The sequence below is a fragment of the Leucoraja erinacea genome, chromosome 11 (assembly GCF_028641065.1).
Source record: "Leucoraja erinacea ecotype New England chromosome 11, Leri_hhj_1, whole genome shotgun sequence".
NCBI lineage: Eukaryota > Metazoa > Chordata > Chondrichthyes > Rajiformes > Rajidae > Leucoraja > Leucoraja erinaceus.
The window spans coordinates 53,394,540-53,411,813 of NC_073387.1; the positions used below are offsets into that span (position 1 = coordinate 53,394,540).

The window sequence follows — 17,274 nt, forward strand, 5'->3', positions numbered from 1 at the left end:
TCAGTGGGTCAGGCAGCATCCATCTTCAACAGGACACTTTTTCAAACTCTCCTAAACTCTCCAATTAGGTCGCCACAGTGGGACAGCCCCTTAATCAGTAAAGGCAAACTACAATGTACTAACGATAGACACAAAATGCTGGAGTAACTCAGCGGGTCAGGCAGCATCTCTGGAGAGAAGGAATCTGTGACGTTTCGGGTTGAGACCCTTCTTCCTTCTCCCTGACTCTCACTCTGAAGAAGGGTCTTGACCCAGAACATCACCTATCCTTCAACCACATCGATCTGTATCTGCCATCTTTTTGTTGTTGTTATTCTTCGGATGAGGAATGGTGGTCTTCTGTCAAATAAGACTGCTCTGGAAACCAGACTAAACATTGAAATCAGAAAATAAAGACAATTTTGGAGACAAATCATTGAGCAGGGCTGGGGTGCCCCATGGGTGAGAGAGAAACCCAAATGATAAATGCTACAGGCATGGTACGGGACAGAAATATTGTGCGGCACGGTGGCGCAGCGGTAGAGTTGCTGCCCTATAGTGTTAGAGACCCGGGTTCAATCCTGACTACGGGTTCGGTCTGTACAGAGTTGGCACATTCTCCCCGTGAGTTTTCTCCAGGAACTCCGGTTTCCTCCCACAATACAAAGACGTGCAGGTTTGTAGGTTAATTGGCTTCAGTAAGAATTGTAAATTGTCCCTCGTGTGTGTGTGTGTGGGATAGTGTTAGTGTGCGGGGATCGCAGGTCGACAAGGACTCGGTGGGCCGAAGGGCCCGTTTCTGTGCTGCATCTCCAAACTAAACTAATCTCACTGCATGCTGTCTGGTGAATCATCCTACACCTTAATCTGTCTTCTGTTCCAGCAAATGTGCAGCCAATGCTACCTTCCCCCTGATGGAAGCCGTCCCACCTGCCAGACCACTCACCAGCTGCTCCTGCAAACTGTCTCAGGGGCTAAGGCTCCCTATCACTCGATCTCACACTGGCCCAATGCCCAGGCTCCTGGCAACTTCCTCTCCATCTAAACGGGACCCAGAAATAAACAGACCCTGGGTGTGTGTGTGTGTGTGTGTGTGTGTGTGTGTGTGTGTGTGTGTGTGTGTGTGTGTGTGTGTGTGTGTGTGTGTGTGTGTGTGTGTGTGTGTGTGTGTGTGTGTGTGTGTGTGTGTGTGCGCATCAATCTCTGAAACTTGCAGGGTAAGGAATGTGATTAAGTGGAAGGGAATATACTGAATGGAATTACTGGAGGAGAGACAGAGAGACAGAGAGACAGAGAGACAGAGAGACAGAGAGACAGAGAGACAGACAGAGACAGAGACAGAGACAGAGAGAGAGAGAGAGAGAGAGAGAGAGAGAGAGAGAGAGAGAGAGAGAGACACACACACACACACACAGACACACACACACAGACACACACACACACAGCCACACACACACACAGCCACACACACACACAGTGGTGTGGGCATGGTGCAGGCCCGGGATGAAGTGACTCAGGGGGCGGTAACAGGGACCTTGTTCAAATGAGTGAAAGAGAAAACAACAACAACCCTGGATAGGAGAATGTATGAACCGTGTATACATATCTTCAGTGTTATATATGAAATGTAACATCAAATTATAACAAAGCATAATACAGAGCATAATCTGATCACGTCAGACATGAAATAACACCAAGTAACCCTACCTGTATGTGCCTGTAGAGTTAGACATATAATCACTGCAAAAGAGGAAAAGAGGGGGGGGGCTCACCAAGTCTACTTTTCCCATGGATATTTCTTGCTGCTCTTGACTGATTCAAACAGCCCCTTATCCTGTTGCACAGCCAGAGAGAAGTCCTTACCTGACAAGTCACAGTTCACAGGTCTCCTATTCCTTCGCTCCATAGATGCTGCCTCACCTGCTGAGTTCCTCCGGCATTTTTGTCTACCTTCGACTTTTCCAGCATCTGCAGTTCTTTCTTAGTCACAGTTCACAGATATTTGAAGTTCACTGGTGGATTTTGTGGTATCCTGTCTGGCCTTCTGTATCTCCTCCCGGCTAGCACAAAACTCTTTATAGAGTTGTTCCGTAGTGACTGCCTCTGTCATTTTGAGGACAGCCACCACCTGCCCCAGATCAGTGAAGGAGACCTCCTCACAGAGGCTGATCGGTATTCTTGCTATTGAGGGAGTGCAGCGTAGGTTTACAAGGTTACTTCCCGGGATGGCGGGACTGTCATATGCTGAGAGAATGGAGCAGCTGGGCTTGTACACTCTGGAGTTTAGAAGGACGAGAGGATATCTCATTGAAACATATAAGATTGTTAAGGGTTTGGACACGCTAGAGGCAGGAAATTCCCTCATCCAGATCATTAATATATATTGTAAATAGCTGGGGTCCCAGTACTGAGCCTTGCGGTACCCCACTAGTCACTGCCTGCCATTGTGAAAAGGACCCGTTTACTCCTACTCTTTGCTTCCTGTTTGCCAGCCAGTTCTCTATCCACATTAATACTGAACCCCCAATGCCATGTGCTTTAAGTTTGTATACTAATCTCTTATGTGGGACCTTGTCGAAAGCCTTCTGGAAGTCCAGATACACCACATCCACTGGTTCTCCCCTATCCACGCTACTAGCTACATCCTCGAAATATTCTATAAGATTCGTCAGACATGATTTACCTTTCGTAAATCCATGCTGACTTTGTCCAATGATTTCACCACTTTCCAAATGTGCTGCTATCCCATCTTTAATAACTGACTCTAGCAGTTTCCCCATTACCGATGTTAGACTAACTGGTCTGTAATTCCCCGTTTTCTCTCTCCCTCCCTTCTTAAAAAGTGGGGTTACGTTTGCTACCTGCCAATCCTCTGGAACTACTCCAGAATCTAAAGAGTTTTGAAAGATTATTACTAATGCATCCACTATTTCTGGAGCTACTTCCTTAAGTACTCTGGGATGCAGCCTATCTGGCCCTGGGGATTTATCGGCCTTTAACCCATTCAATTTACCCAACAGCACTTCCCGACTAACCTGGATTTCACTCAATTCCTCCAACTCCTTTGACCCGCGGGCCCCTGCTATTTCCGGCAGATCATTTATGTCTTCCTTAGTGAAGACGGAACCAAAGTAGTTATTCAATTGGTCCGCCATACCCTGGTTCCCCATGATCAACTCACCTGTTTCTGACTGCAAGGGACCTACATTTGTTTTAACTAATCTCTTTGTGTACAGGGTATTGGTGAGACCACACCTGGAGTATTGCGTGCAGTTTTGGTCTCCAAATCTGAGGAAGGACATTATTGCCATAGAGGGAGTGCAGAGAAGGTTCACCAGACTGATTCCTGGGATGTCAGGACTGTCTTATGAAGAAAGACTGGATAGACTTGGTTTATACTCTCTAGAATTTAGGAGATTGAGAGGGGATCTTATAGAAACTTACAAAATTCTTAAGGGGTTGGACAGGCTAGATGCAGGAAGATTGTTCCCGATGTTGGGGAAGTCCAGGACAAGGGGTCACAGCTTAAGGATAAGGGGGAAATCCTTTAGAACTGAGATGAGGAGAACTTTTTTCACACAGAGAGTGGTGAATCTCTGGAACTCTCTGCCACAGAGGGTAGTTGAGGCCAGTTCATTGGCTATATTTAAGAGGGAGTTAGATGTGGCCCTTGTGGCCAAGGGGATCAGAGGGTATGGAGAGAAGGCAGGTACAGGAAACTGAGTTGGATGATCAGCCATGATCATATTGAATGGCGGTGCAGGCTCGAAGGGCCGAATGGGCTACTCCTGCACCTAATTTCTATGTTTCTATGTTTCTATGAAACATGTTCCCGATGTTGGGGGAGTCCAGAACCAGGGGCCACAGTTTAAGAATAAGCAGTAAGCCATTTAGAACGGAGACGAGGAAACACTTTTTCTCACAGAAAGTGGTGAGCCTGTGGAATTCTCTGCCTCAGAGGGCGGTGGAGGCAGGTTCTCTGGGTGCTTTCAAGAGAGAGCTAGACAGGGCTCTTAAAAATAGCGGAGTCAGGGGATATGGGGAGAAGGCAGGAACGGGGCACTGATTGGGGATGATCAGCCATGATCACATTGGATGGTGGTGCTGGCTCGAAGGGCCGAATGGCCTACTCCTGCACCTATTGTCTATTGTCTAGTGTTTACAGTTTTCGCCATTACATTTCCTGGTGTGAAATCAAACCATTTGTCAATGTGTAATGACAAGAGTCAAAGAACTTCACCAAGTCCTGCTATTGCTTGGACCTTTGTGCTGCCACGTGTTTGTCCATCAGCTGTTTGGACTGGTATCCAAAATCGCTGTCCTGTTTCCGCTGACGCATCTTCATTTTGAACCTTCGGGCTACCGCGTACGTCAACATCTGTGAAAAGCGCAGGTACATTTCAGTAGCTCTCGGTTTATTTCTTCACCTTCAAAAACCCTCTCCAATGCCACAGGACAGGTCTCAAGGGACCTGCCGTAAGACGCGAGAGCTGGCCAGCTCTGCAGGAGACATTCGACGGCTGGATGAAGAGAGGGCCATCGTGACCCAGAATTTCACGCCACTCAATGTCAACAAAGGCAAAAAAATAAACGCACTTCCTCTCTTGGGAAAGCAGATATTGAGAAGTGGCTGCAGACCTTTAGAACAATTGGCTCATTATCCACTGACATCTGATCACACGCGTGCTTGCAGGCGTTATGGATGGGCTATGTCAGCTGAGCAATTAGCTTTCAGAGTGCAATTGTTGGCACTGCTCAATAACTGGTAGACTGACTGGTGTTTGCCAAAGTTTACACTGACATCATCTGCTCGTTGTGTGCGTTGTATCCAGTTCGTACTTTTCCAGACAGCTCATCAGAGCTTGATGTATGCCATTTGCGGTTTCATCACTGTCAAGTCACTCCGCGACACAGAGAAATATCTCACGCACACTGGAAACATTTTTCTATCTCCCTTGTTTGAGGCATCGGTGGCCACTGAGAAATCCCTTCTCCGGCCGGGGACAGATCATCCATAATATCCCGCACACTCTTTGGCCCTACAACATTCATTGTAAAATCATCTCAGGCCTTCGTTCTTCACAAGTGCGTCTTCTTCACATTCTTCACAGTCATTCAACAAAGCACCGTTGAACTTAGCAAGACAGTCGATACTGTTGTAACCGAGTCCGTGATTAACCGTATGGTACACATACGAGGCTTCACTTGCCGCGATATTGTCATTTTACTGCAGTAGATATCGTGAAGAACGCACCAATATTGCTTGCACCTCTAGCGAATGTGGCACTTTTGTGCACTTCCGTGGAAACATGCTGAGTGAGGTCATTCTCACCTCCATGGCCAATTGAGAATCCCCGACGGCATAAAGTGCAGACGGCCTTCGTGGAGTCACCGTTGACGGGCTTAAACCCTCGTGTTATTTGCTTCCCATTGTCAAGTCAAGTCAAGTCAAGTCAAGTTTATTTGTCACATACACATACGAGATGTGCAGTGAAATGAAAGTGGCAATGCTCGCGGAACACCAAAACAACCAAACAAATTATAAACACAATCATAACACACATATTATTTTACATAATAAATAATAGAAGGAGAAACGTTCTGTACAGTTAGTCCCTGGTGAGAAAGGCGTTTACAGTCCGAATTGCCTCTGGGAAGAAACTTCTTCTCAACCTCTCCGTTCTCACTGCGTGGCAACGGAGGCGTTTGCCTGACCGTAGCGGCTGGAACAGTCCGTTGCAGGGGTGGAAGAGGTCTCTCATGATTTTGTTTGCTCTGGAGTTGCACCTCCTGTTGTATAGTTCCTGCAGGGGGGTGAGTGAAGTTCCCATAGTGCGTTCGGCTGAACGCACTACTCTCTGCAGAGCCTTCTTGTCCTTGGCAGAGCAATTCCCGAACCAGATGGTAATGTTCCCAGACAAGATGCTTTCCACCGCCGCTGCGTAGAAGCACTGGAGGATCCTCGGAGACACTCTGAATTTCCTCAATTGCCTGAGGTGGTAAAGGCGCTGCCTTGCCTTACTCACGAGTGCTGGGCGTGTGATGACCATGTCATATCCTCAGAGATGTGGACTCCCAGATATTTAAAACAGTTCACCCTATCCACAGGATCCCCATTTATACTCAATGGAGTATACGTCCTCGGATGATGTGCCCTCCTAAAGTCCATGATCAGCTCCTTCGTTTTTTTGATGTTCAAGAGGAGGCTGTTCTCCTGGCACCAGAGTGCTAGATCAGCCACCTCCTCCCGGTAGGCCCTCTCATCATTGTCTGAGATCAGGCCCACCACCACAGTGTCATCAGCAAACTGCATGTTGCATGTTATAGCTGCACAGTCTTTTCATTTTTGCAGGTTTATCCATATTTACACACGCCAAACCGACCGAACAACACCAGACGTTCCTGAAACTCCTTGTATTGGCAAGAATTGGCAAAATATAGCGTACAACCGATGCGCATCAGGGGGCCTGTGATGGGATGAGGGGTGATGGGATCACTCGTGCGTTGCATCAACAGCACATGCAACACGCACGCACGCTGTTGTATCAGATCCAGGATCTGTCTGTACGCTTGGCCCTCTGGTGATTACAGAGTACAGATGCTCCTCGACTTACGATGCTTCGACTAACGATATTTCGACTTTACGATGGTGCAAAAATGATACACATTCGGGAGAAACCGTACTTGGAATTTTGAATTTTTGATCCTTTCGACGAACCAGGCGGGCAACTGATGCACGGAAAGTGACAGGATGTCAACCAAGTCACCACGTCCCGGGGCAATTCATTGAACAACTCGGCCGTGGCTGGGTGAATGATGAGTTGGCCCGGGTGCTGGACTGCACACAAAGCCCAGCCGGCGGGCTAGCTGAGGAGTTTTGGCCCGGGAGCCGGACATTCCTGAACCTGGGCCAAAACTCCACGGTACAAACCAATTTAGCCCAATATATACGGGCTGTCCCGACCAATACGGGACAGTTGGCAACCCTAATTCTCCCCGTGACCTGCGTGGGTTTTCTCCGGGTGATCCGGTTTCTCCCCACAGTCCAAAGACGTGCAGGTTTGTAGATTAATTGGCTTCGGTAAATATTGTAAATTGTCCCGAGTGTGTGTAGGATAGTACTAGTGTACGGGGATCGCTGGTCGGCGCGGACTCGGTGGGTCAAAGGGCCAGATTGTCAGCTGTTTCTCCAAACTAAACTAAAGAGTCATTCAATTTAATTTCTATTTAATTGACTGGTACCCACATATAATGGGGTGTGATGGATTGAGTGAAGGTCGGTGAGACTGCTGTTACCCCATGTCACTTGGTCAATCATTGCACCATGCCTCAGGCAATTGAAACAAACATTTTTTCTGGAGTTCTGGATTGAGTTTGTTTTGTAGTGACTCACTCCACAAATACAAGAGGCCAATTCATTCCAGACACCGAAACATTCGTTTTATACTTCATTGCAATTATTTGCTTCAAACACTTGAGTTGTCGAGTTTCTGTATCTATCAGTGGCATGGAATACAAACACCCTGCGGTGTGATTGCAATGGATATATGTCGCCACAATTACAATCTGCTCCATGGGCATGATAAAGTAATACTTTACCCAGTAGAAGGCACACAATTCAATTTACCGTTCAGCTTTAGTTTAAAGAATGCATTTCCTTGAGGGTGTATTGCTACAACATGGCACTTCAGTGATCTTGGAAGCTGTATTTCCAAGCTTATATTATCCATCACACTTACAAGCAATGTCATATATTCAATCCCCTGAATGAAATGTTCGCCGTGTCAATACAAGACCTCCAATATTTCACCAGCACGTTTCAGGGTATTATATCAATGCTGTGGGATAGGAACTGCAGATGCTAGTTTACACTGGAGATAGACACTAAATGCTGGAGTAACTCAGCAGGACGGACAGCATCTCTGGAGAGAAGGAATGGGTGGCGTTTTAGGACTCAACCCGAAACGTCACCCATTCCTTCTCTCCAAAGATGCCGCCTGCCCCGCTGAGTTACTCCAGCATTTTGTGTCTATTACACCAATGCTATTGTGGGATGTTATAGAAACATACAGCATGGAAACAGGCCATTCAGCCCAACTCGTCCATGCCAATTATGTTGCCCCATAAATGTTAGCCCCACTTGCCTGTAGATGTAACCCAGTCCATCACACAAACCAGACTTGACCATCCACAGTTGACTTCATCTAGACCACGTTGTATCGGAAAAGCAGCCAATCTCATCAAAGACTTGCCCAACGCCAGTCATTCCTCCTTCAGCAGAAGGTACGGAAGTTTGAAAGCAGGACTCAGACTTGGCTTTCTGCCCTCTGTTATCGGGCTTCTGAAAGGTCCTTCCATAAGCGATTACGCATAAGGCGGCACGGTGGCGCAACAGTAGAATTGCTGCCTTACAGCGCCAGGGACCCGGGTTCGGTCCTGACTGTCTGTATGGAGTTTGTCCCTTCTTCCCATAACTGGCGTGGATTTTCTCTGAGATCTTCGGTTTCTTCCCACACTCCAAAGACTTACAGGGTTGTGGGTTAATTGGGTTCGGTAAACTTGTAAATTGTCCCTAGGGTGTGCATAACAATGTTAGTGCATGGGGATCACTGGTCGGTGGGCTGAATGGTTGTTTCCGCACTGTATCTCTAAACTAAACTGTTATAGATACACATTATATCATGGACTATTAAATTATTATATTTTATATTGTGTGGTCCATTTATTATATATATTATACAGTGCCCTCTATTACACCATTACATTATAACATTATTTATTATTAATATAATTATACCATGGTAACCATATTTATGTACAAGGCGACATATTTCCGTTTACATGCATCAGTTTGCGGGGGGGGGGGGGGGGGGGGGGGGGGGGACTTGGTTACTTAAAATAAGATCAACTTGTAAGTTAGTATTTCCTTTTAAGAAAAGAGTGCAGAATACCGTAATGAATGCAAACATAATATTATTTTATTCTTTGGATATATAATAAAATCTTCAATCAGATTAGCTAGAGGGGGCATGTGTTTTCATGCTGATCTGGTCCAGCTGTACAGAATGTCCTTGGTTTTTCAGGAATAGTTATGGGGTCTATTCAATCATGAAAAAAAAGTGCACTTTGACTTTGAAGATCTTGGTGTCTAATTCCAGTCATCTGTTTCTATAGAACAGCCTGAAAAAGGATTGGCTGGGAATGGCAGCATTAAGTTATCGGTTACAAAACTGACTACATCTGCAATTCAGCTGTGAGGCCAGTAGCTGCAAACAATTCCACGCAGCAGGCAAACCTCTTCATCATTCTTAGTTTAGTTCAGTTTAGAGATACAGTGGCGAAACAGGTCCTTCAGCCCGCCGCGTCCACAGCAGCCAACGATCCCCGCACCTTAACGCCACCTACACACACTCGGGCCAATTTTACCTTTACACCAAGCCAATTAACCTACAAACCTGTACGTCCTTGGCATGTGGGAGGGAACTGGAGATCTCGGAGAAAACCCCCGCTGGTCACGGGGAGAACGTACAAACCCCGTGCACACAGCACCCGTAACCAGGGTAGAACACGGTAAAGGGCCTGTCACCACTTTCACGACCTTTGTTACTCGTGGACATTTTTCATCAGGCTAGAAAAACGCCCCGACCTACTTGATGCCACGAGTACCTACGACTAGCATCACGACCTACCTACGACCTACCAACGACCTCCTACGACCTCGTGACGACCATGCTGCGAGTATGAGTCAAGGGCAAACTCAGCAGAGGTCGTGAATTAGATCGTGAAAGTGGGACAGGCCCTTTAGGGGGGCTGTCCCACTTTCACGACTTAATTCAAAACCTCTGCCGAGTTTAAAGGACCTGAAAAAAAAAAATCAAGATCGTGATAATCTACGAACTCCTACGACCTTCCACGACTATGGTCACAAACTCCTACGAACTCCTACGAGAATGTCTATGAATTCCCACCACTATTGCCATGCGCTCCTTACGCGTAAAAAGTTGCAATTTCTTTCATCCCGACCATTTTTTTACTTGTGGACATTATTTATCGGGCTGGAAAAAACGTCCCGACTTACCTGATGCCCCGAGTACCTACGGTTGGCATAATGAGCCGCTACGATATATCTACGAACTCCTACGACCTCCTATGGACTCGTTACGAACATTCTGCGAGTTTGAATCAAGGGGAAAACTCTAGGAGAATTTGTGAATTAGGTCGTGAAAGTGGGACAGGCCCTTTAGGCAGCAACTCTACCGCTGCGCCAACGAGCCACCTTTCTATTAATAAATGCCGAGAAAGATTGGCAATTGTTTACGTTTGAAAAGATCATTACATTTTCTATATATGTATAAGCACGATATTTCATCAAACCTGTTGCAAATGTTTTATCGTCAATTCGTTGCGTAAATTTATTGTTGAACAATGTGTCCCTTTTGCCAGGGACCATTAATAGGTGTCAGAATCTTACGCCTAACACAGATAGGTCTAATGCTTCTGAACTTCATGGCTGTATGGGGCTTTGATTGTCATTTGTGCAAATGCACAGTGGAATTATTTTCTTCAAACAGTCCATGAGTAAAGTATTATCTTACCTTGGCATATCTTCGATTAGTAAAGTGTGCAGAAATAGTCTTCTGAGCCCACATCTGAACTGCACGGTGGCGCAGCAGTAAAGTTGCTGCCTTACAGAAAAGTTACTGCCTTGCTGTCCCACGAGCATGCGACTCCATGCGGCAAGCACAACCTAACGTGGTCGCTTGAGCCGTACGGCCTCGCGGGGCCGGTCCCACTTCGATCTCTGGAGCCGTATGGAGTTGTGCGGAGTTGGTCCCGACATCGCGTGGGGCTCTGAAAAACTGACCGTGTTCAAAAATTCCGCATGGCAACGGCCTGCCGGCCCGCAGCCGCCTTGTCGCTGTACGCACTGCCTCGACGGGCGTGCGCAGCGTCTTGACGCCGTACATCACGCGCGAACTTCGCTCGAACTTCACGGCACTCACTCGACCTTCACGGGGCCCCCACTTCCAGTTTGGTCACGCTCGCCGAATGCAGGCGCATGCTGGTGGGACCGGCCCAATACGGGGATCACTCGAACTCTGCGCGGCTTCCGGTTTGGTTGCGCTTGCCGCATGCAGTCGCATGCTCGTGGGACAGGCCCTTGACTATTGGTGCTGTCTGTACGGAGTTTGTATGTTCTCCCCGGGTGCTCTGGTTTCCTCCCGTGCCGTGCCCGATCCAGGCAAGTTGGCTGCCTGACCCGCTGAGTTACTCCAGCACTTTGTGCATGCCTACCTTCGCAATTGGAAACTTCTCCTTGCCATTATATTCCTGCAGGAAAAACTTTCTTGATGATTTAATCATGTTCTTTGCGATGTCTCAGCACAAATGCCATCCACCATTCAGTGTAGATTGACAATTTGTTTAAAGAGGAATGACATAGACAATCTGATGAAGGTCTCATATAAAGGGATATTTCCCAGTATGTACACTGCGTTACAGTTCATTAATAAAGTTCAAAGGCGTTTGATAGATCACAATGTGATAATGCTAGCATTCTAAAACCCCTTGAGGAATGGAAGATCAAAGATTTATGAAATTTGCTTAGATCCAAGTTTTTGAGATGTGATAGAACAGAGGGCTAAGTAAGTAAATTTCTACAAAGTAACAGTATGCAGGTCAATTTATAGCTCAAATGCTATACCAAGCATGATTGGCAGCCCCGCCAACAGTCTGTTTTTTTGGGTATTTTTTTTATTTTTAGTGTCTGGTAAAAGTTAGTGTAAATGTTCTCTGGTTTGTTTTATGTGGGGGGAGGAGGAGTGAGGTCGGGGGAAACTTTTTAAAATGTTTCCTACCTTGCTGGAGAAGAGATTAATTTTCAGATCGCATTGTCTGGTCGCTCTGCAGCCTACCATCGATGGAGCTGGAGGCCTCGGACTGACCTTGGGCCCCATCGCGGGGTGTGGACATATCCGAGTCGATCCCTTGTCTGAGATTGCTCCAACCGTGGCCTGCGGACTTTACATCAGGAGCTCGCAGTCTCGGGAGAGGCCGTGGAAGTCGGGAGCTCCAACGCCGCTGAAGGTTCAACAAGCCCCGACGCGAGGTTCGATTGTCCGGCGCGGGGGAGCTGACATCCCCCCCGATGCAGGAGCTGATCACCTCGACACGGAGGGCCCACCACTGGCTACGGGAGTCAACATCATCCCGTCAACGGAGGGCTCGAGGCCCCTGACCGCTGGGAGAGCAAAGGGAAGAGATTGAACTTTTTTTCACCTTCCATCACAGTGAGGAATGTGGAGTAGTCACTGTGGTGGATGTTTATGTTTAAATGTGTTTTGTGCGTTCCGCTGCTTTTTATTTGTACGACTGACTTGGCAAATGAAATTCCTGGTATGTTGCAAAACATACTTGGCTAATAAAGTATTATTGAGATTGTGATTATAAAAACGTGAACAATAAAATGAATAAAATTAACCTTCTAATGTTGAGCCAGAGGGGGAGATGGATATGGTAGGTGTTGAAAGTCAAAAGGGATCTTCAATCATATCCAAGTAAAACATAACATTGTGGGCGGCACAGTGGCGCAGCGGTAGAGTTGCTGCCTTACAGCGTCAGAGACCTGGGTTCAACACTGACTATGGGTGTTACCACTACATCTTCCTTGTGACTGCTTGGGTTTTGTCCAAGTGCTCCAATTTCCTTCCACATCCCAAAGATGTTTGGGCTTGTGGATTAAATGGCTTCTGTTAAATTTTCCAATGCGTGTGGGAAAGATCCAGTGCACGGGTGATCACTAGTCGGTGTGGACTTGGTGGACCGAGCGCCCCTGTATCTCGAAACTGAACCAAACTGAAAACTGACCACAAATTCGTAGTAGCACCATGCAAAACTTATTACCCTGAGCTTGCAGCCAGTTCTCCCGCTGACCTCCACCAACAACTTAGACGTTGGCCTCTTCTACTGATCCAATGAACCACAACATAAGCGCAAGGAACAGTAACTCATCTCCCAGCTGGGTACCATACACACCTCAGCATTGAAATTATAATTCAACAGAGAACCAGCTCTCCCGCTTTATGTTGGAATTGGCCAACTCGGACAAAAGATCTACATAGAAACATAGACATTATATCATATAATTAGGTGCAGGAGTAGGCCATTCGGCCCGTCGAGCCTGCACCGTCATTCAATATGATCATGGCTGATCATCCAACTCAGTATCCCGTACCTGCCTTCTCTCCATACCCTCTGATCCCCTTAGCCACAAGGGCCACATCTAACTCCCTCTTAAATATAGCCAATGAACTGGCCTCAACTACCCTCTGCAGCAGAGAGTTCCAGAGATTCACCACTCTCTGTGTGAAAAAAGTTCTTCTCATCTCGGTTTTAAAGGATTTCCCCCTTATCCTTAAGCTGTGACCCCTTGTCCTGGACTTCCCCAACATCGGGAGCAATCTTCCTGCATCTAGCCTGTCCAACCCCTTAAGAATTTTGTAAGTTTCTATAAGATCCCCTCTCAATCTCCTAAATTCTAGAGAGTATAAACCAAGTCTATCCAGTCTTTCTTCATAAGACAATCCTGACATCCCAGGAATCAGACTGGTGAACCTTCTCTGCACTCCCTCTATGGCAATAATGTCCTTCCTCAGATTTGGAGACCAAAACTGTACGCAATACTCCAGGTGTGGTCTCACCAAGACCCTGTACAACTGCAGTAGAACCTCCCTGCTCCTATACTCAAATCCTTTTGCTATGAAAGCTAACATACCATTCACTTCCTTCACTGCCTGCTGCACCTGCATGCCTACTTTCAATGACTGGTGTACCATGACACCTAGGTCTCGCTGCATCTCCTCTTTTCCTAGTCGGCCACCATTTAGATAATAGTCTACTTTCCTGTTTTTGCCACCAAAATGGATACATCCTACTCCACATGTGCTGCTTGACCTGCGATTCTGTTTTCTGCTCCCATTCATCTATTGAACTTACATCCCATCTGAAGGAACAGTTTCTGCCCAACTGGCTAATGTTAGGCAACTAAATGTTCCTCTGATCAACCAGAGTGCAGTCCTCCTACCTCCCTCATTGCAAACGTTCAAACTATCTTTAATCAGATTATATTGGATTTCAATGTCATATCATTGCACTAAATGTTGTACCTTTCATCCTTTATCTGTGTACTGTGGACGGCTTGATAGTTTTCATGTTTAATCTATCTTTGACTGAAGGGCCTGTTTCCACACTCTATGAGTCTGTTAGTTCATCTCTACATTCGTAACCGCATTTATCACCATACACTCACTGAATGCGCATTTTTAATTTTTGAATTCAATTCAAGTCTGAATTGCAAATAATTGTGCTTTTTAACTTTGGAAGTTATACACAGTAAAAGTAATAACTTGCGGTGGATACCAACAATAAACCAGATCCCACACTGGCCATGTGTACAGAGGAACTGCAGATGCTGGTTTAAACCAAAGACAGACACAAAATGCTTGAGTAAATGCCCCATGTCCCACTTAGGAAACCTGAACGGAAACCTCTGGAGACTTTGCGCCCCACCCAAGGTTTCCGTGCGGTTCCCGGAGGTTGCAGGTGGTTGCCGGAGGTTGAGGGTAGTGGAAGCAGGTGGGGAGACTGACAAAAACCTCCGGGAACCGCACGGAAACCTTGGGTGGGGCACAAAGTCTCCAGAGGTTTCCGTTCAGGTTTCCTAAGTGGGACAGGGGCATAACTCAACGGGACAGGCAGCATCTCTGGAGAGAAGGAATGGGTGACGTTTTGGGTCGAGACCCTTCTACAGACTGATCTATGTATCTCCGACGTAGATCTACGTATCTCACCCATTCCTTCTCTCCAGAGATGCTGCCTTTTCCACTGAGTTACTCCAGCATTTTGCGTCTAGCCACACTGGCCATAGCTGATTCAAAGCAATATCATTAATAACTGCTTACAGCCAGGAGATGAGCTTGTGTCATTTACTAATGCAGCAATCAGCAGTTAATCTGAACAGGGCAAATATCATTTTGGGGGATAAACTGTTTCATATGTCTCAACTCATATATACATATATCTCAAGGGTATAAACCATCCTTGTTCCACAGCTCATTCATTAAAAAATTGTAAACATTAGACTCTCAATAAACATATCATTTAAAATAGTAAGCGACCGAATGATTCGGGTTGTCAAGTACGATGAAGTTTAGATCCAGCATGATTTTGTGGTGTAAAAATAAAAGTTATTTCCTTGCTCAGTTGATACAAATATATAAAAAGGAACTGCAGATGCTGGTTTAAACCGAAAATAGTCTGGAGGAAGGTCTCGACCCGAAACGCCACCCATTCCTTCTCTCCAGAGATGCTGCCTGTCCCGCTGAGTTACTCCAGCATTTTTGTGTCTATCTTCAGTTCATACAAATATGTTTTTAAAAACAGTCACGAAGGTCCAAAAATGGTAACAGTTCAATGTAAAAAAAGGTTGTTTGGTATTTAATCTCAGGTTGTTTCACTTGCCGCGAGAGGCAAGAGACCTAGCGGTGAAGTCCTTGCATTGAGAGGCTGAACAATCCTTCAGAGAATTATCAGCCTCTCAGTAATGGGAGTCTCCCAATGTTCGTTATGTTCTTGCTCAACTTTCCACAATTAAACTCTTTGTTCAAGTTGCCCAGCAGAAGTAGTGTAACTGATGGATTCCTAGATCTTCCGAATCAGTCTGAAGAAGGGTTTCGGCCCGAAACGTTGCCTATTTCCCTCGCTCCGTAGATGCTGCTGCACCCGCTGAGTTTCTCCAGCATTTTTGTGCATCTTCCGAAGCTTTGGCAGTTTTTTTGTCCAATTCATCAACTTTACGTCTGACTTCAAGGCTTTCGGGCAAGAACGGTCTTGAAAGGGAAAATAAAAATCAGCGCTCAACACAAACGAGGCGCAACCCCGTTGAATTCTGAAGTGGATTCTAATTGTACTGATTCACCACAGTCCTCAGTGGGTTTTATTTCGAGGTCAATTGTGAGCCGATGACTGTTAAATTTCAGACACGATTGACTGAACTCCGAATTTCTGCTATTCCCACTGGGACAGACACAAACTGAGAAGCAGGATTACTTGTTACAGCAGAAGGATTATTGGCATGTTCCTCTCTTGATTGATCAGTAGACTCTGTTAAATTTGGCATATCATTCCCTGAGTTGTCACGGCCTTTCCAAACCCTTATGGCCTGAAACTGTTGCAATTTGTCTAAATTGTCCAGTTGCCGAGCTTTGAGAAGGGGGGATGAGAATAAGGTGCCTTGCAGACTACGAATGAGGTACCTGGCGATATAAAGACAAATGTGAAAACTCCTCATCATCCATGCAACAGGGTTAAAACAAAAGCCACCAAAAAGAAGAGTGTTCAGCCTAAATACATTAAATTGATCAAATTCCACTTTTAGTTTAGTTTGGAGATACAGCTTGGAAACAGGCCCTTCGGCCCACCGAGTCCACACACACCAGTGATCCCCGCACACTAATGCCCCTGTCCCACTTAGGAAACCTGAACGGAAACCTCTGGAGACTTTGCGCCCCACCCAAGGTTTCTGTGCGGTTCCCGGAGGTTGCAGGTGGTTGCCGGAGGTTGCAGGTAGTGGAAGCAGGTAGGGAAACTGACAAAAACCTCCGGGAACAGCACGGAAACCTTGGGTGGGGGCACAAAGTCTCCAGAGCTTTCCGTTCAGGTTTCTTAAGTGGGGACAGGGGCATAACATTATCCTACACACACTTGGGACATGTTTCAATTTTACCAAGCCAAATAGCCAACAAACCTGCACGTCTTTGGAGTGTGGGAGGAAATCAGAGATCCTTGAGAAAATCCTCGCAGGTCACGGGGAGAACGTACAAACTCCGTACAGACAGCACAGGTCGGGATCAATCCCGGGTCTCTGGCGCTGTAAGGCAGCAACTTTACCCGCTGCGCCACTTGGGCAGCTTATAACGGGCGGTACATCTGATAGTGCCGCTGCCTCACGTGCGGCAGAGGCCCAGGTCCAATCCTGACCTCAAACCCATGACCGCGTGGGTTTCCTTTGGGTGCTCCTGTTTCTTCCCATATCCCAAAGACGTGCGGGTTTGTAGGCTAATCGGCCCCCTGTAATTTCTACCCCCTCCCCCCCCCGTGTGCAGGGAGTGGATGAGAAAGTGGGATAACGCAGAACTAGCGTGAACGGGTGATCGATGGTCGGTGTAGACTGGGTGGGCTGAAGGGGCCATTTCCATGCTGCATCTCGAAACTCAACTAACCCAATGCTGGAACTGA

The 17,274-nt window shown here is 46.6% G+C and overlaps 1 protein-coding gene across 1 annotated transcript in view; it reads right to left on the bottom strand.

Moving 5' to 3' along the window:
• Positions 1-14,708: 14,708 nt before the first annotated feature.
• LOC129701832 (phospholipid-transporting ATPase VB-like) overlaps positions 14,709-17,274 on the bottom strand; it is a 125,016-nt gene continuing 122,450 nt past the window's right edge. Inside the window, exon 23 of the mRNA XM_055643301.1 lies at positions 14,709-16,292. Coding sequence (XP_055499276.1) covers positions 16,013-16,292 — 280 coding nt within the window. The 3' untranslated portion in view covers positions 14,709-16,012. The remainder of the gene's footprint in view (positions 16,293-17,274) is intronic.